Below are 24530 nucleotides of genomic sequence, written 5' to 3' on the forward strand. Positions count from 1 at the left end.
AGTCCGGAAGGGGCCTTTCATGCAGTTTGCAGGGGGCCCCCTCCAGTTTCGTTACGCCACTCCCTTAGTGTCAATGGAAAAAGACAGAAAAATCTAAGTTGTATCTGTTGAAATGTCACACTTGTGGTTAACTTGTAACGTAAAAGTCTAGTAGATGGGTAAAAGGAGGTGTTCATTCGGGAGGACCAGGGAAGTAGTCAGGGAAATTGAACTGAATCAAACACCCGCACAGTCATAATCTCTGGGTACTCAAACAGTTCTCACTGCATTTTCTACATTCATCATCACATGTAACTTACACATCAATGGTCCAGGTGTAAATGGTTCAGAAAGGGTCAGAAGGTGCACCAGTACTCTTCATTTTAACAGTGTGTTTAAGAAGGGAAACTTTAACGTGTGCATTTCACAAACTTCCTAAAGTATACACGAGCAGTTCATATAATATATTAACGTGACATGCAGGCAGAGCAGGAGGAGCCTATTATCTAAGCTTGTGGTTTCCTTAACGTTACATGCATAACTCACGCAAATAAGTGAAGTATGTGTTGTAAAACATTTTCATAATCAGGTAAGTAGGTGCATGATACACTTTCAGCTTTTACACCTTTCTGCATGAATCCGCTACGCAGCTTTATACATACCCAAGTAACGCGGAAATCTGCAAGTGCATGTGTTACAAAATGGGTATGCAGATCACATTGTGCTACGAGTGTACATGCAGAACTAATCAATTATCAACATGAGGTATGTGTACAAGTTTACTTAAGTGCGACCCAGAGTAACAAGTTTGGACGTCCATTAATGAGTCATTAAATAAGTACCTGTACAACAATCTCAGGCACTGGTGAATATTGAACTAAATTGGTACCTACATAGGGATTTGCATATGCATGCATAACTATTTATGTACCCTGAGATTCTTTGTAGGCTAGATGTACACATACATGTAAAACCAAATAAGTACCTTGTACCATTGGTGACCAACATGCTCATGTGTTGATGTATATGTACCTAAATAACAATGTGCTTTAAGCAATAGGAGGTGCACCGAACACAACACATGTCCGTTGTTATTTCTTTAATCTCTTCTTTTATTTCACAATAGTTCATAGAAACAGCCTGTTTTTTTTAACTATTGTGAAATAAAAGAAGAGATTAAAGACATAAGAATGGACTACATGTGTTGTGTTCGGTGCACCTCCTATTGCTGAAAGCACATTGGGAATCTGTAACCCGTGGCACCAATAGGTGACAGGTGCCGGAGTACTGTGCACGATCACCCTTATACGGCAGCAGAGATACGGTGATAGGGATATCCAATAAGTCTGTCACCTTGCATTGTTTTTGCTAAATAACAATGTACACTATATATGTATATGCAATTAAATAAGTACCCCGGAGGCAGTGTGAGCTACATGTTTATTACTAACGAAATGCTCGACCCAAAATATCTGTTGCGTGTGCATAGTTAATAAAAGATATAATCGTGAAACTATGTAAAGTAAATGCGCAAATGAACTAAATATGCGTCTATTTAACAGAATGATCTACATGTGCAAGGTAACCGACCCCTTGCAATTTGTTCTTTATGTGTAAAGGCACTAATAATGTATCGTGAACCAGCTTTATAGGAAGGTATTCAAAGAACTCACTTTGCATCTTGAGAACATAAATTGGAAAGTTAATTGTGTGGGAAATACCCATTCATTACCATTCCTTCTTAAACATACATGATTCAGACATGATCCGTCTGTATTTCAGGCATGGGGCTGATTATGTGAAAAGAAAATGTGTTTGGGGAGGAGGCACAGTTTCTGTAATCTTTGCAGGTTTGTCAGCCTTTAGTCTCTAAACAAATTCAAAAATATGACTTTACAGAAACCGTCTTGACAAATTCCTAAATCACTGTTTTATTTAGCACAGCATGGGTTCCTTACTGGACTGGTATGTAGCGTCATCTTAAATTTCTCAAAGTACAGCCACTGTTTGCATTCGTTGGAGTCTAGGTCATGGTAAAAGTCCCGCGCTGCATAGCCAAAGCTGTGAAACTTCCGGTCTGGGGTGAGGAGGATTGTAGTCGGAGTCTTCTGATTGGACACTCCTGGATCTCCGCCTTCCCACCGCCTAGAAAGTAAACAAGATGTTTAATCCCAAGGTGAGAAGTTTTGGAATGTGTCATTTTGCAATAACTACCCAATTATCTAAGGTAGAATTAAAACACTTTTGTTTCACTTTAGGGACAACCAGTCAGACCATAAAGAGCCGAGGTGGATATATGTGTAAGTCTTAAACAACAAAGGTAACGCTCAAGTTACAAAGAACTTATAGTTTCAGGTGGCGCCAGAGATTTTACAGGTTCAAGTGGCAGACAAGGTATACGTTATAAAGCTCTAGGTAAACCGTCAGGCAGAAGCAGTTATATAAGGGATAAAGTACCCCCTGCTGTACTTTATAAGGATATTCCAAGTCACTGAGGAGTTCCATAACCATATATAGGAACGAGGCCAAAGGGCGAGTTTCTTCATAAGGTTATGGAACTCTGAGGTGACTTGCAATATCCTTATCATCTACGCCAGGAGAAACTTGATACCATACAGTTCATGGTCACACCATCACATTTGCAACAAATCATTTTAAACTTTGGGTCATAGCTCTTACATAGGAAAGAGTAGGAATGTTTGCAAACACGAAAATTGAAAATAACACCTTAGTGCAAAATTAAACATCAAAAACCTGTTATTTGTTGCAAACAGATATTAGATACAGTTCAGTAAAAGTCATTTAAAAAAAAGCTGCACTAGCTTTGAATGTATTCAAATATGTAGAAAGATTCTATTTTTTCTATGCGCATCTAATGAGTGCAAAAAATAAACAAGTTCTCTCTGCTTATCATTGTGAGATAAAAAAGCTAGAGCAGAGTACAGAAAAGCAAGGTTCTGTTTTTGTAGCTTCAAACATCTGCATCAATTATGCTCCATGACCTGACCTGCCTTTAGCCTTGGCTGCAGGCTCTGACAGCAGGCACTGTGACATCAGAATTGTACTATATTAACCTTATACTAGTAAAGAGTTCTGCTTGGTGCGCCACAAGTCGCAGATTATAACAATTTTAGAGACTGTCATTTATACTGGGATTCCACAAATATACTGTTATGTTATGGGAGATTTAGTTACAAAGAACTTTTAGGATGAGGTAGCAACAGGTATTTTCCAGGTTTGAGTGGTAGACAAGTAATGAGTTCACTTATAATTTTATAATGTATAACACCACCTTAGTCATAATGTTATGGTATATCGTCAGAGATTTGTGTAGCGCTGCATAGCCATTAGAATTATCTTGCAGTGCTGTTGTGTGACAGTACCTTTGTCCTATGGTCTTGAGGATTCAGTCAGTTATAACTATCTTAATTACACTTCAGGAAAGAACATCACACTGTGATTGCCCCTTTGCCAGTCAGCACTAAAAAGACTTCTCGATTCCTCCTTCTGCCATCTACTCCCCAAAAGACTCAGCTCTTCAACTAGAAACCTTCTCTGTGTAGCCACGTGGCTGCCAGTGTTTCCTGAAACATCTTTCTCTTTCCAACTGCCTTGCTTTGTCCTCTCACCTTGAATGAAATCCCTCTAACCCTATCTTTGCCCAGGCACTGGCACACCACGGCGGCCTCTTCCTCTCTAACTCCCACTTCCCTAACACCAAGTGCACCGTACTGGTCCAAACCCTACAATCCTGCAGATAGACATCTTGGGTCATAAAGTTCTCGCCTGCCTGTTGACCTGCTTTATGAGCGCCTTGTCTTCGTGGAGACCTCCTGCTGTCAGCAGTGTGAGGCAGAAGAACCCCTTTGCCCTGTTGGAATGAAGATGGAATTTGTGGGGGATAAACTGGGATTTTCCAGGCCAGCACTGGGTTTATTTGTGGCAATGAGCACAGGAACCTATGGATGTGTTTTCCCTGTGCCTAGGGGGTTGAGGCAGATAGGGGCGAAAGATGAATGGGGATTTCCTCATGCGGCACAAAACTGGGAAAATGCTCAAAGAATGTTTTCCTGTCCTGTGATTCGGAAGGGCGAAAGCTCCATACAGGGTTTCAGTTTTCTAAAATGAGGGGTAATAGAAGTGATCAGTGGGGTAATGCAAAGTGAGGGCCCCTCTGGAGAATATGCAGAGGGGCAACCATAGCTCAGTGATATTTTTTGGGCTTGGTCTGAAGAGGGCCCCCTGATGGGCTTGAGGCTCTGTCAGTGTTTGGGGGGGCCCCTGCACTGCAGGGCTTGCGTTACGTTCCTGAAAGTGATATCATGCCTGTTCACACCACAGGAAGTGACATTATATAACTTTATGATCAAATGACCAACCACTATTTTTTTTTTAACATTCTGTATTGAAAATGTGAGGCTGCCGGGTGTACGTATTTGCAAAGGAGGTAATTTAGAACTTCTATGAAGTGTAAATGTCGAAAAGTAGGAAAGGGGCAAAACTTCGTGAGTGATCTGCTCTTATAGCGCGACTTTCTGTTAATCACCACGGTATTCTCATTGCACGTGCTTCGTTGACACGTCACTTCGGATACAGGCCTGGCTGGGATCTGGACCATGAAGGGGTTACAGCTCTTGCAGCTGGTGACCTAGCCCTCTGAGCTATCTCCTAGCCTCCCTGCTATCACTCTGTCCTAGTACACGATCTCATGATGCGAGTACAGCATGGCACCTACTTCGGCCCCCAAGGATCCTTTGAAGCCATGCCAGAGCAGGCAGGAGCCCGAGTGCTTGTAATACAAACAGCCTCGTGTTTTCATTTTACGGAGCAGCTCGTGCAGGCGCGTAGCACGCGGCGGCTGCTCGCCCGGTGACCCGCTGCTCAGGACTGGGACTCTTTGTGGCGAGCTGCGGGAGTTTATAAACAGGATCTGGATGCGTCCGGTGCCTCAGAAAGGAAATCGGGGGATGCTCATTTCAGAGGCATTTTAGTATTTATAAGTACCCTCTGCCAGTAGGATTATGTACACGAGATCCGGAACTCTCTCCCACGCTCTGAAATAGTGTCCCCTCTCGGCTTCCTTCGTGACGGGGCAGTCTCAGTTTTTCCCACTTCTGCTACTGCAGATGTTAAAACCCAAAGAGTACCTCCAGCGGTAAACTGTTTCACAATAGAATCTGGTGGCTATCAATAAAGTGGGTCCATGGCTGCACATGGGCAACGGAGATGAGTTTGAGGGACTTATTTGGATTTTGTAGATAGGGAACCCCTGTCTGCCACACTCACAGTATACTGGTCTAATTAGTGCCAAACAGCCCATCATGTTTCCTCTGGTGGAGTATGATGGCTCTGCCAGTGGGAACCTTTGCCTGACTGCTCAACTGACTTCTGGGCCTTGGTCAAAGATTCTCTGGCCACCCACCCAATTTAGGGTGGAGGTTCTGAGAACCATTTTTAGATAGAGCCTGGGCAGCAAACGTGCTGCTTTGTGAGACATGTAGTTCGTAGAATATAGCCTTTAAGCACCACCCATGTGTTTAATTGGCTTCTCTTACTGTCCTATGTAAAAGCCTGCTTTTAATTGGTGGATAGATTTACTAGTCCCCCCCATTTGGGCTTTCGTATCCTCCCATGAGGACTGCCCCTGTCACATGTGCTTATACGCTTCACATTATTTACCAAACTTCAAGAGCACTCCTTTTTTAGTTGCCCTGCCTCTGCTCATGTTCCCGCCATGAAACCTTCATGGCTGCTTCATTTTTCAGCTTGCCCCTCACTTAATCTCTTAATCTTGCCGTGCCATTCCCCACACCACCTCACTCCTCCAAAAACAGTGCACTGCCCACCCCCACCACCCCTTCGAGGTCGCTCCTAGTTCGTTTCTGTGCTTGAGCTTTGATGCCCGCTGTGCTGCTCTTAATCTCACAGTGCCGTTCTCCACACCACTGATTCAGAAAAGGGGTGGTGATGAACAGAGTGTCTGAATTAAGCAGACCACTCTTACCCAGTCCAAAGATCAGGGCTTGATCCATCACCGTTTTTTAGCTCACTGCACCATCCCAGCTCAGAACTTGGCTATATGCAAATTAGTCTGACCCTGGCCCAGTGCATCATGAGAACAGGGCAGACCAAACTACCAAGCCAATTCTTATACTGGGAAGGAAACAAGCTTCCGGGGACCGGTTTCTGGCATTTCAGCCGTCTTCGGCCCGGCTTGCTTGAATCCTGATGGCGCAATGAGCAAGGGACTCACATCTGAGTATACCCTTCCACGCTTATGGTGGACAAAAATGATTCAGAAAAGGGGGTGGTGATGAACAGAGTGTCTGAATTAAGCAGACCACTCTAACCCAGTCCAAAGATCAGGGCTTGATCAATCACCGTTTTTTAGCTCACTGCACCATCCCAGCTCAGAACTTGGCTATATGCAAATTAGTCTGACCCTGGCCCAGTGCATCATGGGAACAGGGCAGACCAAACTACCAAGCCAATTCTGATACTGGGAAGGAAACAAGCTTCCGTGGATCCGGTGATGGATCAAGCCCTGATCTTTGGACTGGGTAAGAGTGGTCTGCTTAATTCAGACACTCTTTTCATCACCACCCCCTCTTCTGTATCGTTTTTGGCCACTATAGGTGTGGCAGGGTATACTCAGACATGAGTCCCTTTCTCACTGCACCATCAGGATTCAAGCAAGCCGGGCCGAAGACGGCTGAAATGCCAGAAACCGGTCCCCAGTAGCTTGTCTCCTTTCTGGTGAAGAATTGGCTTGGTAGTTTAGTCTGCCATGTTCCCATGATGCACTGGGCCAGGGACAGACTGATTTGCATATAGCCAGGTTCTGAGCTGGGATGGTGCAGTGAGATAAATAACGGTGATGGATCAAGCCCTGATCTTTGGACTGGGTAAGAGTGGTCTGCTTAATTCAGACACTCTGTTCATCACCACGCCCTTTTCTGTATCGTTCTCCACACCACATCACCCCTTTAAGCGCTCCTTTATTTATTTATAAACGGCACTGCTTTTCACTTTAAGCGCACCTTTATCTACAAACAGCACTATTTTCTCTTTAAATTTAAGGAGGTGTGCACCACGCGCCTTTATTTCTACACTGCGCCATGCAACTCCTCCCCTTTTGTTGGTTGCCATGGCTGCTGCCTTCCATATGCTCTTTAACTGATGCTACATTAGTATTATTCAAAGGGTGACATAACCCCCACCACAATCGCCATGCTCAAAATGGGAAAAGGCCAAGAACACAATGGCCGCCTTGTTCTAATATTGGTACTGGCTGGGAGATTAAAATACCGGCAGGGCACAAGTCCTAAAAAAAGAAGTGGGGGGACTCTCCAATTTAGGTGGTGTCACAGGAAGTGACATTAACGACAGGAGGTGAAATCACGACAGGAAGTGACATCACATGTGAGGCAGATCTATCATTTGCACATATTGCATGATTTAATTGAAGCTGCTCAGTACTTAAGCCAGTGACTTAAGGTCCCTGTGTGGGGGAATTAACAGCCCAAATATGGATGACGTTTGGCATACAACTACATTAGTCAAGCCATTAAGTGCTATAAGTGAAGCATACTAAAACATGGCACCATGAACAAAAGCAGAGTTTGTGCGTTGAAAAAAAACAAAAGAAAACCACATGCTAGAAACTACAATAGTGATTATCAAAACTATAAAGGTTACAGAGCATCTCCAATGTCACCCTATGGGAGAAATAGGCCTTGCAGTAGCAAACTTTGAATTGAATAGTATTTCACTACCAGGACATGTAAAACTTAAGAGTACATTTCATATCTTTTAAGAACAACTGGCTGTCCAGGGCCTAGGGGTGATCTATTTGTCATAAAGGGAAGGTTTGGTCCTGGCAAGTAGGTGAAATTACTAGGTCAAAATGACAGTTTAAAACTGCACACACAGGCTCTGCAGTGGTAGGCCTGAGACATAGTTAAAAGGCTACTTAGGTGGGTGGCACACTAGTAGCATTTGATTTATAGGCCCGGGGCGCAGGTAGTGCACTTTGGTAGAGACCTATAAGTAAACCAAATATGCCAATCATGGATGTCAATTGTGATCACATTTGAGATACAGAGCACATGCACTTTAGCACTGGTCAGCGGTGGTAAAGTGCTCAAGAGTCCTAAAGTAAGCATGGGCGAATTTTGCGGATCTCGCGTTCGCGAATTTTGCGGATTTGCGGATTCGCAATCCGCAAAATCCGCGAATTCCCGCGAAATTTTTTTTTTTTGTGTTCGCCCGTGTTTCTGCCAGTTCGCAAGGGTTTTTACAATTTCGCAATTTGCGAACTTACCTGTCGGGTCGCAAGTTTTGCGAACTTGTTGTTTCTACGTGTCCAGCCTGTTTGGGACACTCTTCTTCATCACTGCCACTCTCTGTCACCACTGCCACTCTCTGACTACTCATGCCACCCTCTGGCCCACCCATGCCACCCTCTGTTTCATCACCACACCCTCTGGTTGTCCAGTGTACATTATTTTCGGCAAAGCAAAGCACACCTTCCCTGCCTCAAGTGACCTGAATTAATTTGGGGCTGATTAATGTGTCACAGAATATTTTTTTAGCTGGCACCTGCTTCCTTAGTGCGCCCTGATTAGTGATCTTTTGCACTTGCTAAGTGCTTTCATTGTTGCAAAATTAGTTACAACACCTGCCCTGCCCCAACTGACAATAATGAATTAGGGGCTGATTAATGGATTTTAACTTCCAGCCTGGCTCCTGCTTGTCTCCCTTAGCTGTAATTCAGGACCTTTGTGGCATATGTGTAACTATTCTGAGGTTCAGAGCAGGGTCACATAATAGTTTCAACTGGCAACTGAACTCTGGAGGGGCCCCTCAGGAAGCACTACAGGAAATGGCTACTAATGATGAGCCTGAACTTTTGAACCTGGTAAGTAGTTACTTTCAGTTTTGCTAAGAGCGTATTTCTGCAATTTTGCACTTATTCGCGGGGCGCGAACTCACGCGAACAGTGCGAGCAAAATCCGCTGCTCGCGGATTTGCGGATTTTGCGGGAGATTCGCGAATCTCGCGGATTGCGAATTTCCCGAAAATCCGCAAAATCCGCGAGCGGAACGGATTTTCCGCCCATGCTTATCCTAAAGTCAGCAAAAACTAAGTCAAAAACTGGAGGTTAGAAAGCAAAAAGTCCGGGTAAACCACACCAAACGATACCAGGTCTAACACTTACAACAATAGGATAATCCCTATGTGCTACACATATCATAAAATATTGACTGTATTGTGCCAAGCTCTACAAGACAGATTCAAGGGCGCCATAAACAAATTACACTATTTTACCCTAAAATTGACCAAATGTGTACCCCATTGCCCGGGAGTATCAGAAAGTCACTTCACCTACGGCACCAGAAAACCATGCATCTCTCATGCATAATGCATGCACACAATGTCACATAGGTGCAAAGATACTGAGAATTATTTCGAACAAACAGGTGCATATAAGCTATTTTGTTCAGTTGACTGCAGCCAATTGAGCCAATTCAGAGTGGCCCAGTGGCTCCGCACCCGGGATCACTGCGTGTGTGAACATCGGACCCAGCTTTTACAGGTGCAGCTGTGCACCTGGTAACACCTTGGGTTAAGGTGGGGCAGGAGCTAATGGTGCAAGTTCAAACTGCCCGTAACTCCCACCTCTAGACAATGCTTCACCAAGGGAGACTACAGGTTTTCTTTGTCCAGGACACCTTACCCGACCAACAATCCCAGATCTGCACTCGCTTACCACTAATATTGACAACTTTCTCAAGTTATTCCACATCCTCAAGGTTATTTCTCTTTCCCAGGACAAAAACAGCTTGTGAAACTTTAGGAAAATTAGCCATCTAAAACTTTCATTATGAGTTGGTTAGATTTAGCTGCAGGGATACCGACCAGAAACCGATATTCTGAGAACCCGATATTTCTGCACCTACATCCCACCACCTCATCTTCAGGATTCAGTTGGCTCACTTCTCAGGTAGCTTAAACTCTAGCACTAAGATGTATTGAAAAATGTTAAGAAGGCATGAAGTGATTCCATAAAGCGCTAGTGCAATAGGATATTATACACTTCTAGTAAGGCGGACAGAATATTCATCAAGTGTGTACTTTGTTGGTTTCTTTCTTGATTGACATTAGTTGTATGTTTTAACACTGATTCATGGGAGCTGGAGGAGCGCTTGTAGATTGCTCGGCATTTCATTTTGATAGAAAACGACAAGGAGACTTGCAAAGTAAGAAAGTGTTTCTTTAAGCCCCTCCTGTTGTGCTTTATTTCCCATTCGCCACATCCTCTAGGCAATGGACAAAACTGGCCTCCCCAGCTCCTGGGTATTTCCCTTATTGAGCCCATATCCGAGCTTCGCTGCTCAGAGTAGAACTGAGGGGGGTGCAAGGAGTACTGGAGGGATTGTGAGCTGAAGGGAAAAACGAGTCTAACAGAGGGCAGAAAGGCACACAAACAAGGGAATACAAGGAGAACAGAGGGCAGAAAGGCAAAAAAAAAAGGGAAAACAAGTCTAACAGAGGGCAGAAAGGCACAAAACCAAGGGAAAAATGAGTCTAACAGAGGGCAGAAAGGCACAAAAACCAGGGAAAATGAGTGGTACAGAGGGCAGAAAGGCACAAAAAACAGGAAAAACGAGGGGTACAGACGGCAGAAAGGCAGAAAACCAAGGGGAAAAAACGAGTCTAACAGAGGGCAGAAATGCACAAAAACCAGGGAAAACGAGGGGTACAGAGGGCAGAAAGGCACAAAAAACAGGGAAAACGAGGGGTACAGAGGGCAGAAAGGCATGAAAAAAAGGGAAAACGAGGGATACAGAGAGCAGAAAGGCACAAAAACCAGGGAAAACGAGGGGTACAGAGGGTAGAAAGGCGCAAAACCAAGGAAAAAAGTGTCTAACAGAGGGCAGAAAGGCACAAAAACCAGGGAAAACGAGGGGTACAGAGGGCAGAAAGGCACAAAAACCAGGGAGAACGAGGGGTACAGAGGGCAGAAAGGCGCAAAACTAAGGGAAAAACGTGTCTACCAGAGGGCACAAAAGCACAAAAACCAGGGAAAACGAGGGGTACAGAGGGCAGAAAGGCACAAAAACCAGGGAAAACGAGGGGTACAGAGGGCAGAAAGGCACAAAACCAAGGGAAAACGAGGGGTACAGAGGGCAGAAAGGCAGAAAACCAAGGGGAAAAAAACGAGTCTAACAGAGGGCAGAAGGGCACAAAAAACAGGGAAAACGAGGGGTACAGAGGGCAGAAAGGCACAAAAACCAGGGAAAACGAGGGATACAGAGGGCAGAAAGGCACGAAACCAAGAGAAAAACGAGTCGAACAGAGGGCAGAAAGGCACAAAAACCAGGGAAAACGAGGGGTACAGAGGTCAGAAAGGCACGAAACCAAGAGAAAAACTAGTAGAACAGAGGGCAGAAAGGCAAAAAAAAGGGAAAACGAGTCTAACAGAGGGCAGAAAGGCACGAAACCAAGAGAAAAACTAGTAGAACAGAGGGCAGAAAGGCAAAAAAAAAAGGGAAAACGAGTCTAACAGAGGGCAGAAAGGCACAATAAACAAGTCAAACAGAGGGCAGAAAGGCACAAAAAAAAGAGTGGAGCCATTAAACTTGCTTACACTTACCTTAAAACTAGTGAAACTGAAGCCGAAAATGGTTTCCTAGTGGACGGTGTAGGTCGTAGATACAGGAAGGGAAGTCTCCAGCAGGTCAGGCAGCTAGTGAGGCCAGGCAGGGACTGAAACCGCGTCGATATCCGGATCCGGCCAAAAAGGAAAGGAGGAGACAGAGCAAGAAAAGCCCGAAAAATAAAGGGCAATGGGCACGAGGGTGGGACTGCTGAGGTGCAGAAACACCCATCCAGTGACGTCTGCTATGACCACTGATTGGTCGCAGACGTCTCTGTTCCACTGGTAGGTCTGAGCCCCCCGGCAAGGTTAAGAAGGGGCGGAGCGGGTTGCATAAGCTGCGATAGGCGTGGGCGTGGTGAGCAGTCCGAGGCTTCACCCGGTAATGTGTGCTTTGGTCGGTGCGCGCTGCATCGCATGGTGAAGGAGCAGGCCAGTGCAAGGTGGACGGCGTTTTAACAAGTAAGCAGGGGCGACGGCGTCCCCCCTGGAAAATAAGTGGGGGGACGCCGTCTACCCGCGTGGTACCCCGACTCTAGCCCTGAATACCGGTCATGCCTGTTTAAAACCGGCCAGGTGGTACCCTATGAAAGGACAGGCTTTGCCAATCCTATGTTTCGTGATGCTTTTCCTCAGTCATGTGCGTTGATGAGGACACTGGCCTCGCCTACTGCACACTAGAATTTTAGAGAGGAAGTTGGTGTGTAGTGCGGAAGTAGACAGTAGATGAACAGGTGAAATTCCGACCTGTAAGAACAGAGAACCGTGTGAGTATGCGCACAATCCTTCGTCTGAAAATAGTTTTGGGTGCATCAATATCCCTCATGTAGTGCTGTCTTTTTTTCATGCAGTGCTTTCTTTCCATCACCCTCACTGGACTTCGGAACAGTTTAAAATAAAGTTGAGCTGTAACTTGTGAGCTTCGCTCAGTACAGGATGGGCCCTCCCCCAGGATGTGCTGGGCATGTGACTTCCCCTCCTCCTCCCTCTTTACACTTGCCCTTGCTCTCCACCCTCTTTCTTCACCCAGCCTATCTCTCGCTCACATAAATACACCCCACATAAAACCAATATATGCCCCAGAGCACCAATCCACATAAAAACACTCCACACCATGCCACATAATTCCAATCAGCATAATTTTATTCAATGCCACATAGTCCCACACACATTAACTCAACACATTTCCATTCCACACCACATAATTTAACAAGAAACAACATAATACAAACACAATTACATAACACACCACATCCATACAATTCACCCCACATAATTCCACATCACACCACAAAATGTAACCGCACGAAACATACTTAAACTCCAGTACATAACACTCCACAACAAAAAAATACCAAATTACATAATTACTCTCCATAACACACAACCCACTCCACACAATTCCAATGCACTAAATACCACATAATTACTATCCACACAATTCCACTGCGTCCAACATACATCCACTCCACAACAGAATTAAAAAATAACTCATTTTCTAAATAATCACTCCACTGAATACATAACAAATAAGTAAAAAAAACATTATCATTTACAATGCAAATCGTTGCCAGGCAGACAGATGTAATAATATATAGCAGACTGTACTCCACCAAGAGAGCGGATACAGTCTGGTGGTACAGAGTTTAGCCCATAAAAAGGTCCCATAGTCACTTGGAAGACCTGCCCTAGCTGTAGCCAACTTTTAGAATTGTCATATTTCAGTGGAGTTCTCGATGTGTCCATAATCACAGCCACCCTTTGCGTACTGCGCTTTAACATTTGGTTAATTCTTCAGATTGTTTTGTATCGCATTAGGTCTGGCATTTATATAGAACTTTTCTTACAGCAGAGGAGGCCAAGGAGAACTCCAATTTGCTTTGGGTCCTGGATGTCCTTATAGAGTGTATGGCTGTAGTGTTGGAATGGTGTTGGGTGTGTTATGATCTATATATGAGGTGTTGGGAGAGGGCCATGAAGGTCAAAGGCATGCTTCAAAGTTGATGTGGAAAACGCTGCTGAGGTGTAGTGCAGAGTGTGTGTACAGCAGGCTCGGTTCTAGCCGGGGAGCCCAGGTGAGTCAGGTCCAGAGTGTGCGTACAGCAGGCTCGGTTCTAGCCGGGGATCCAGGTGGGTCAGGCCCTCTCAATGTAGCCCTGTGGCCCACCCAAGGCCCATTTATAATTAGAAAACATCTTTAGTTTTTTTCTTTTTTATCCATGTGGGCCAGCACGCTCACTTTCTGAGCCTAATTGTTTAACTTCCATGACAAACATCAATGCAGTGGGCTACTTGAAGTGTCTCATGACAGGTGTGAAGTTCGTTGGGGTGGTGGTTGTTAACACACACGTGAAAAGCAGGGGTACCTGTGACATGTCTATTGTATCAAAAGAGTCTTGCAAGCTCCTATTCTAGGGGACCTAAGAAATGATACATGGCCAGAGCCGCTCGAATGTTATGAATCAGCAAATGTTAAGTTTTATGTATAAACATGGATTGTCCGCACTTGACATAGTCCATCATCCTCTACATTATTTGCAGATTTTTTTTTTTTTTTTAAAAAGGTTTCTAGCTTAAAGGGATTAAACATTTTTTCTTTTGAATAATACCACATGTTGCCAGGAAGAGGCAGGTCACCTCTTCATTGCTGTATTTAGATGTAGACTGATAATAATGAGGTGAAAACTTTGCCCGTATAGTGTTAACATGCAAAAATTAGAAAATCGTGAATACTCCTTCAAAATATGCCACATTAGGGCACACAATTTGCCTTTTCAGGCCGCATAATTTAGTATACCCTGCTGCATAAATTGGTCCTCCCTTGTTGGATAATTAAGGTAGCCCTGCTTAGGGCAGAAACAATCTTATAGGATTTTGAGATCTCAAGATAAGTAATTGAAAATATGCATACAATTAATGTATATCTTAATCTAAATTGTTTTATCCTCTTCCTGCTGTCAGGCTATTCTTAACTTGTGATATTATTTTGAAAAATACACAGCCAAGCCACACGTTTTGAATCTTCTGAATTGAAAATACTTTTTGAAGTTTCACTAACAAAGTACAGATGCAGCATTGGCAAGAGCAAAGCAAGTTCCTGTTATACAAAAAACAGTATTGACAGCTATTCTGTGGCAGCACTGGCAACATGTACTGCCATATTCCCAACTGCTCGCAAACTCCAGAAGTGTTAGCTGAGACTCTAAATAATTAGAAGGAATTTAAGATATTGCTACTCAGTTTTTTTTTGACTCGAGATTAAGACAGGAGGCGTTGTAAAAGATTTGTATATCCTGCCACCAATATACACATTTTGAGCTTCTTTTTGTCACGGATCTGGAAAAAAGAAGTTACTTGATCTTCAATTAATTGAGCGTTGGCGCATTTGAAAAGGCAGAGTGCGTAACCCACTCAGACCACTAATGTTATTATTTTATTTATTTTATTTTATTTTTATTTTATTTATTGTTTAATGTTATTAACTATTTTAACTTGCAGCTGTGGGTGTGATGGTGCCCTTTTGTCAGAAGTACTAAAACCCCAGTCCACAGCTTTCACAACGGTGCCTCTAAAGGGTAGTGAACTTAATAAAAACTTCTAGAATCATGACAAGAGGAAATGGTGATGGGAATGGTGCAGAGAAGAGCAATGGAGAGTAATTATAGGAGAGTGTGAGGATAGGAAAAATAAGGGTACGGAAAAAATAGAAGGATAAGGAAAACAGGATAGTAAGGAAAGAGGTGGATGAAATAAGAGTACAATAGTGAGCAGAAGGGAAGAGAAGAAATATGACAGAAGGGCTGATTTCAGAGGAGTGGGAGAGTGATGTGCGTCAAAGTAGAGCATGTGATGAAGATGGTGTTAGATGTGGATTAAGGAGGATATAGCAGGAGAACGATGAGCAATGTGGGTGATCGACCTGAGGTGTGAAATGGATGAGCGCTGAGTGCAGGGTACAAATAAAAATACAAATACAAATAAATGCAAACACTCATTTACAGGGTGAGGAACAGGGAAGGTTGAAGATTGGGGATGAGGCTGATAAAGGATTAGGATGATGAGAAACAAAGGTAATTAGAGTGGAGAAAGAGCAAATGTTAAATTGTGTTGGTGCACGGAAGGAGTGTTAAGAGGAGAGTGGTAGAACAGAAAGGAGAGGAGAGTGAAGGGTGGGGAGGGTGATGGAGCTAGAGAGATGGTGATGAAATAGGAGAGACTAGATGGAGAAAGAAAGAAGTGGAGGAAACCTGGCAATCAAAATTTAGATAAACCATTCAATTTTGCGGACCTTACATGAGCTATACATTTCTACTTTGTTCCCTTTAAAATACATTCTACTCAAAGGACTGGCATCCAAATATTGGTTGAAATACTAGCCACCAAATTACTACTCTAGTCACCACCCTCACAATTTGTGCTCTTGGCAGGGCCAGTGGGCAGCTAAGGGAAGAAACAGGCTCACATTTGAACTACGATAGCTCTTTCAATTGTCATTACACTTGTTTAAAGTAAATATGCACAGGGCACAAGTCGTAAAAGAAGAAGTGGGGGGACGCTGTCACCGGAAGTGACGTCACGACAGGAAGTGACGCCACGAAAGGTGCCGAGCTCCTCGTCCCAGAGAGGCCAAAGAGTGAAGTCCAGCTATTTGGCAGGGGGGGGGCGGCATCACCCCGGTAAAATAAGTGGGGGGGGACGCCATCCACTCGCGTGATACCCCGACTCGAGCCCTGAATATGCTGCAATAGGCGCAATAAACACATTCATAAAGTGACAACGCCTTTTACAATCTCTTTAAAATATGCATGTCTCCTAAGTCTCTGTAGATCTTCTGCATACACACACTGTATAATCCAGGCCTTGGTGCTACAACTGTTTTAAATGTTGAGAACTGCCAATGAAGAACAGGTACAAGGCAGCTGGACCGTAAGTTTTATTTGCGCGCAGGCATAACAGCGTGTACGTAGTAGTTCTAGGGTCCTTTAAATACACAAAAATATTACCCCAGTGGCAGAAGCAGTGATGGTAAGGCTGATAGAAGAGGGGGAGATGGGAAGAGAGTCAAGGTTGAGATGGAGAGAGAGGAGGTTGTGTTTCGAAGAGTGGATGTTGAAGCAGAGATATGGAAGGGAAATAGATAGGAGTGCGACAGGGACAGAGAGGAGGGTGAGAAATGATAGTGAGGAAGAGAGTGAGAATGTGATGTGAAGAGAAGAAGGGGTGGGTGAGGGATAGAGTGAGAGAAAGGTAGGGTAGAGAAAGAAAAGTGAAGTGAGAGAAGAATGAAGTGTAGACAGAATAATATGGTGAAAGTGGAAGCATAGAGAGAGGATAGTGAAGTAAAAAGAGAGAGGAGATTGAGGCAGGAAGGGAGAAGGATGAAGGGAGAAAGATTAGGGTGAGGTGGACAGAGAGAAAGAGGAGGCCACAGTAGGGAAAGAGGAGGTTGAGATGACTAGAGGCAGGCGAGGCAGAGAAAGGGGAGGGTGAGAGATGGGTGAGGCAAAAGGATGCAGAAAGTGAGAAGAGCAGGGTGAGGTGGAGACAGAGGAGGGTGAGACAGAGAGAAAGGAGGATGAGACAGAGGGAAAGTAGAGTGATACAAAGGGAGCCAAAAAAGCTAAAGGTCCTAGGTACAAAATAAACCCTTAGAAATAGATTTAACAGTAAGCACAACCCCCAGAGTAGGCAGAGCAGGCAGCTCATCCCCCTAGAAGACCATCCAGCATGCCTAGACCCAGGTTTCGGACACCTGGGAGATGCTACGAAAATCTATTCTTCATCATGGCCCACCCATGCTTCTTCATGGCCCTCCCAGATCCCGGCGCCGGGCCTGGCATACTGGTGCAGCAAACTTTGCTATTATGGCACAGTGAAGATGAACGTAAAACAAGAAAAGACTGTTAGGAAGACTTCTCAGATAAAAGTTGTTAACACATGAGAGATTTGGCTGCTTTTTATGTGATGTTTGTTGGCTCTGTGGTCAAGGAGGCATTTATCGGCATCCTGTCTCTCTGTTTGGAGAGAGGCTTCTGGAATTGAGTGCACTTTTTTTTCCTGAAGGTAAAGGATTGACTTCCTAAACCAAACTTTGATGAATATTCAATCACTATTAAGTTGAAGGAAAGTTAGAGTAGACTGCCCTCTGACCCCTTAATTCTGAAGTGAAGTAAACCTCAATGACTCAGTCTAGAACTGTCAACACACCTGTTCAGCACACTCTAGTTATCGGTTACAGGCAACTCTGGAGCTCATGGTTTCTAACTATACACAATGGGAATGCCCTTAAGTGTGTACTGCTGTACTCACACAGTGCTTAATTTGAGCCGGTGGTAGCAGATGTGGGTCACCAGCCCTTGTTTTGGGGGACCAGCACTTATTTCCCTGTGCCAGTCATTTCCAGAGTATAATGCTTAGATAGGAAGGACGAAGGGAGAGAAAAACTGTCACAAAGATTGAGATCAAGGGGCAGAGAGTGTCTGGTAGTGGATTAAAGACAGCCTGCCTCGATATTCGGTGCACCAACCTTTAAATGTGCCAGTTGCCTACTTCGTAGCAGAGCTTTGGACACTGGCACTGTTTCTTTCACAAATTAAGGACTGTCTCACACATCTCCACCTAAAGGTGGCTGGAAGGTGTTGGCGTCGTAGCCTGAACTCAGCTAGAGAAGATGGAGCCACTCACAGAGTGGCTGTAAAAGGGATGCACTATCACTAGTCCACTTACCATCACACTCGTCCTACTTGCAATCCTCTCAGGTGCCTGACTTGCTCCCCTTTGTATATATTTTTAGAACCTGTGCTTTACTGGTGTGCTCTAATACTTCAGCTGTTTCCTTGTCGGAGGTGCAGAGAGCGCTTTGCTCTTCGGAGTTATTTTCAAGCATACGCTGACAGGGGCCTAGCAACGGCTCCGGAATATCCTGGTTACCACAGACTCTGGGAGCTGGAGGTACACATATGTCGTCTTTTCCACTGGTCCCTGTTTTTCGTCTTTTACAGTAAGTGATTACAGCTGATGTTCACAGCTGGTTATCCGAAGGGAACATGGCGGTCGTTGTCAAGGAAGCTGGGAACCGGAAGATACTTAGCTCCTGCTTCAGCCAACAAGAGCAGCTTGTTTTAACAAAAGGTGCTGCAGGAACTACTTTTGTTTAACCATGGGAACTGTCGGAACTAAAGTAAATCAATGCTACTGCAACCTCTTGTGTCACATCTCTATCAGCTGTGTGGAAGCTCTCAAGAAAATACACTTCAGATAAAGAGCACATGTGCGAACAGTGCATCTGGGGGTCCGAGCACCTTGGTCCCATCTGTTAAGTGATTATAACTAGGCCCTGTTAACTAGCTATAACTAGGACTGGTATACCCGCATCAAGCACCTCACGCACTCTAGTTAGGGGCTAAGTGCAATCAACCACGAGGTTTGGTTGCACCTTTATTTATCGCCTCTGGTCTGGCCACGGCCCAGAGGCTGTGAATAGACACCAAGTAAGCTCGTGGCCGGGTGACTCACTACATCCCTCATAACCTTTAATACATGAAAACAAGACAAAATACAAAAATATCCTTTCAGCACACAAAGTCTTTCAGCCTTTGGCTAGGCCAAGGATTTACTCTTAATAGATAGAGATGTCCTCTCCTGGCTGCCAAATCGTTTCCAGCTCAAGGCACGCAGGGTGTCTGGCCACAGGAACGGCCATCATCCGACTCGAAATGTTAAGCCATCGTCCATCTTCTCCTTGACTGGGTCCTGCCTCTCCGCCCTCCTCTTGCTCAAGTTCCCGGGTAGGTATTGGCACACCTTCACTACTGCTGCAATCTGTCGGCATTGTGATCCTCTTGAACCATGATGCATTCCTGGATAACATCCGGTCGCCTCTTTTGACAGTAACCGTGATTCCTTTCACTTCCGATAAGTTGCAGGGCTCCCTCTCAAATGGTGACCTGAATTTCCATCCCGGATGCCTGTTTTTGACTATCACCCAGTCTCCTGGACTGATCTCCACCTCTCGAGCCCTTCGGTTCTGGCTGGATCGGTCATTATTCTGCTTTCTCTTGGCCGGCGCCGCCTCACCATCTACCACGCCCGGTGTCTACTGATCACAAACTGGCACAAGGTCTCGCACCAGCCTCTTCATCATCACATCACTTGGCTAGCACCCAGTGGTGCTGTGTGACGTTTGTCTATAGGCTCTCAGAAACTGATGGAGACACCCTTCCACCTAAACTCCATGATCCACACTAGCCTTCAGAGCTTTGTTTAATGTTCACATACACCTTTAAACCTCCCTATTTGCCTGATATTTAAATTGTTAAGTTATTCTCTGAACTCTTGGCCATGAAAAGGTGGACGATTATCTGTCCTGATCTCATCTGGGAGTCCTAACACGGAAAACGTTTTCTCCAGCACTGGCTTGACACACTCAAACGCTGCTGATCGCACTATTTCCACAGCTGGGAATTTGGTGTGACTTTATATCATTATGAGTGTCATTCTTCCTTTGGGAAAACTCCCGAAATCAATGCTTATGGCTGACCAGGGATACATACTGGGAGCTTCAGTGATTATGGGTCTGACTGGCAGCTCTTCACTCGCAATTTGGCAGGAATAACATCCTTTTACCAGCTCGTCGATCATCTGGTCTACACCTGGAAACCACACCTTGGCCCTTAACCTTGCTTTTGTTTTGGTGAGACCCTGGTAACCAACGGCCACATGCATCATTGTATGGTTTTGTGATTCCTTTTTTGCGATTTTTACGGAATAGCAAATAAGGAATTGCAAAATGGAATGCATGATTTTAATCGCATATTATTTGCGATTCGGTAAAAATTGCAATTTTTACCGAATCACAAATGTTACACGAATTCTAATTTGCGATTTCGCAATTCCCATTGATTCCTATGGGCCAAAAGGTCCATAGGAATCAATGGGAAGGCATTGACATTTTGCGAATTTCAATTAGTGATTCGCAAAATTTTAATGCATTCCATGGGTGCAGGGGGGGGTCCAAAGGACCCCCCCTGCGCCCCTGAAATGTATTTTAAAGTGCATGTTTCACACACACATGTCCTAAGGACATGTGTGTCTGTAACATGACAGTGTGTAAAATGCAATTTTAAGCATTTGAAAACTTTTTCGCAAATTACCATGAGGTTCTACCTCGTGATAATTTGCACCCCCTAATTGCGAATTCGCAATTTTAAAAGCAATCATGAATTGCTTTTAAGGAATCGCAAATTTGCGATTCCTTAAAAGCAATCACATTTTTGGAATTCGCTAAAAATAGCGATTTTGCCAAAAATGTTTGATGCATCCCAAAAACCTATTTAGGAATCGCAAACGGACGAATTTACCGATTTGCACCGTTTGCACTTCCTAAATAGGTTGATGCATGTGGCCGCAAGTTCTGCTGTTCCTCTCCACAAACTCTGAGGTATTACAATTTGGTGACGTCGTAACACGAGGCCTTCCGCATTTTCAACGACCTCATCCCTGCACTTCAAGAGGCTCGTTCTCGCCTCTTGTTCCTCATCAGTCAACCTCCCCACACCATCTAGGATGGTCTTCCATTGGCATTTGCACAGGGCTTCTTTGACTGCACCCAGCAAGACATCTTCTTTGGTGGCTTCAGCTATTTCTGCCAGAGATAGCGCTCTAGGACACGCTAATTCCGTGATCAGTATTATAAATCCTTTGGCCCCCATATCCTCTTCTTGCTGACACCTGGGGTCCACAGCCATGGGGTGACGTGACAGATAGTCCACTGGGTTATTGACTCCTGGATGGTAGACCACCTCTCAGTCATACTGCTGGAGTAGTACTGTCCATCTTTCTATTCGTGGATGTCCATTCCTTAATGTTCCGCCAAACAGCGGTTCTAGTGGTTTGTCATCAGTGACCATGTGGAACTTGTGCACACAGAGATATATGTCGAAATGCTGGTATGCACACTTGATGGGCAATGCCTCCCTTTCAATGTGGGCATATCTAGACTCAATTGCTGATAGTGGCTTGCTTGCATACAGTATTGGTACCCATTCTTTCTGAGCGTCTTGCTGAAGGAGTACCACCCCTAGTCCTACAGGACCAGCATCCACTATAAACTCGGTTGGGCTCACTGGGCTGAATTATGCTACTGTGGCTCCTTGTTGTAGTGCCCCATTCACCTCCTGGAATGCTTTTGCCTCTGCACTGGTCCACTGCAACTTGGTGTTCTTTCTTTTTCGTGAGAGTCCTCAATGGCTCCGACAGTGTTGCTAGATGAGGAATGAATGGTCCGCAGTAATTCACCATCGCTAAGAAGCTTTGCATCTCAGTTGAATTCTGGGGAATGGCTGCTGCTTTGCTTTTATGGCCTCCACTTTCACTGGATCCACCTGCAGACCCTCTGTCAAAAACTTGTAACCTAAGAACTCCACTTCGTTGGTAAAGAATGCGGACGACACTCTAATTATATCAAAAACGAGGCAGGGTCTTCAGTCCGCACTGGCCCGTTTTGAGTGTTTTTGCAGTGACCAGGAGTTAGAAGTGAATGTCAATAAGACCAAATTCATGGTCCTGCGAGGTCCTAAAACTGTGAAGGCCAAGGTGTCAATGAGTGGAGCAATTTTGGAACAAACGGAGGTCTTTACATACCTAGGTGTTACACTAAGTGAGAATCTGAGCTGGAAACCCCAGTTGGATCTTATGACTCTGAAACATGCTCAACTTGGGGGTGCCCTACTGAAGGAGCTCGCAAAATCTCTCACTAAACCCTTGGCACCGTTGGTAAAAATATATGGTTCCAAGATAATTCCTGCAATTATTTATGGCGCAGAATTGTGGGGGTATAGTGATTTAACCACTCTGAGGGTGGCTCAGAATAGGTTCCTAAGAATGGCAACTGGTCTCCCACAATCTACACCTTCCTTACCCCTGCAGCTTGATTTAGGTGTCAAATCTATCGAGGACGCAGCAAGGTATAGACCATTGGCGTTCTGGCGTCGTCTGTGGTAAAGAATGCGCACTTGTCCTTGTGTAGAGTTAACCCTTGTTCTACCAGTCATTGCAGGGTTGCCCTTAGGCGCAAATGATGTTCTTCCAATGTCTGAGAGAAAATCAACACATTGCCACTGACATTGATGACCCCTACAAGTCCTGATAGGGCACTTCTAAAAGCATCTTGGAACACCTCTGCCACTGATGATACCCCAAATCTAAGCTGCTTGAATCTCTTCAGCTCTACATGTGTCGAAAAAGTTGTTAAATATTGACTTGTCTCATCCAGTAACAACTAATGTTATCCAGAGTGGAGGTCTACTTTCGAAAATCATTTCGTCCCATTAATGTCAGTGACAATTTAATTGATAGTAAGTGTAATATGCCTCTTTCTTTGTATCGCCTTATTCTGTAGGCGCATATCCACACACAGACGTATCTTTCCTGGCTGTTTGAGCTTGGCAGTGATCACCATACAGGGTGGGTCCTGACACATTTTTGATCACTCCAGCTTTTTCCAGTTTCTGCAACTTCGCCCCTCTACCTTGGGGAGCAAATGAAACGGCACCCTTCTGTGGCGGAGTGCCACCGGCTTGACTGACCGGTCAATGTGCAATTTGACATTGACGCCTTTCAGGCAACCGAGTCCTTCAAAAAGCTCTGGGAATACAGACATAACTTTGGCAGCATGCGACTGATGTACTTGAAGTGCAACCCTCACTAATCCCAGATCCTCCACTGAGTGACATCTGATCAAGGTTCCTGAGCTGTCTCGAGTTACGTGAAATTTGGTTTGCAATGAGATGCTTCCATGGGTGACCTCCACTGCAATTACTCCTTGAAGCAGATTAGGTGTGTCACCTCCATATGTGAAGATTTTTGCTCTGGTAGCTATTAATTGTGGCCAAGAAGTTAGCTGGAGGTAGTGATCAGCATCTAAGATATTTATGGATGTTCCTGTGTCTATAAGTGTAGTGACTGGAGTCTCTTCGATTTTTATTTGATACATGGGTGGTGGACGCTTTTTTTGATTGGTCCGCCCAGTAAAAGAGATCATGAAGACCTCCTCTTCGTTGTGGTCTTCCTCCACGAGGTGCATTTGTTGCCATAATGTGTCTAGATGACTGGGTATTTCCACACATTCTACAATCTGCTTGACTTGCCTAAATGTTCTGTTCTTGCCTCTGGCGTTAGCTGCTCTGCTCGCACTGACACACTTTTGCAATGTGGCCCAGTTTACCACACTTCAGACATGGCTTTCCATTGGCTGCACACCCCCTTGACGGGTAGCTTTCCATCCCGCAGTTGTTACACGCCTACCCTTCCGAGTGTGTGCTGGTAGTCCCTCTTTCTTTTCCAGTCCACTTTCGGACAGCCTTCACCCTTTCCTCCTTGGCTGTGACCGGACTAGTTTGTTGTGACCAAGAGGATTTTCGTGCCAGTTCCGATTCCATTTCACCAGCCCCAACATCAGCCAGTTCATGAGATCTCCCCAGAATTAGGATTTCATCTAATGTGATTCCAGGTAGTCGCAGTAGGAGTTACCGCAGCTCTGAAGACCGACACCCCTGGATCAGCTGTGCCCTGATCTCAAACTGTTTGTCGATACCCATACAGGAGCTTGCTAACTTGTGCAATCTTGCAAAAAAACATGTGGACAGTTTCTTCCTTTTGCTGTCCTGCTTGCCGTAATTTGACATGTTCATAATCCGGATTCAGCTGAGGGTCTAAATGCCTGTTGAGGGCCTGTACTGACGCATCATAGTCACGTACATCACCTGTGTTTGGTAAGCCCTGGAAGAGTTCATACTGTTCATCTCCTCCCATATGCAGCATGGTCGACCTGTTGAAAGTCCAGACAGTCTCACGAGACACTAGAAAGTAGTTTTCTAGGCATTTGATCCAT

General features: G+C 44.7%; 1 protein-coding gene across 1 annotated transcript in view; it reads right to left on the reverse strand.

Moving 5' to 3' along the window:
• The window catches only part of HSPA12A (heat shock protein family A (Hsp70) member 12A), a 420841-nt gene that overhangs the window by 182066 nt on the left and 214245 nt on the right, over positions 1-24530 (reverse strand). The window contains exon 4 of the mRNA XM_086922909.1: positions 1938-2124. Coding sequence (XP_086779035.1) covers positions 1938-2124 — 187 coding nt within the window. The remainder of the gene's footprint in view (positions 1-1937; positions 2125-24530) is intronic.

Source organism: Lissotriton vulgaris, chromosome 5 (assembly GCF_964263255.1).
Source record: "Lissotriton vulgaris chromosome 5, aLisVul1.2, whole genome shotgun sequence".
In the NCBI taxonomy this organism is placed as follows: Eukaryota; Metazoa; Chordata; class Amphibia; order Caudata; family Salamandridae; genus Lissotriton; species Lissotriton vulgaris.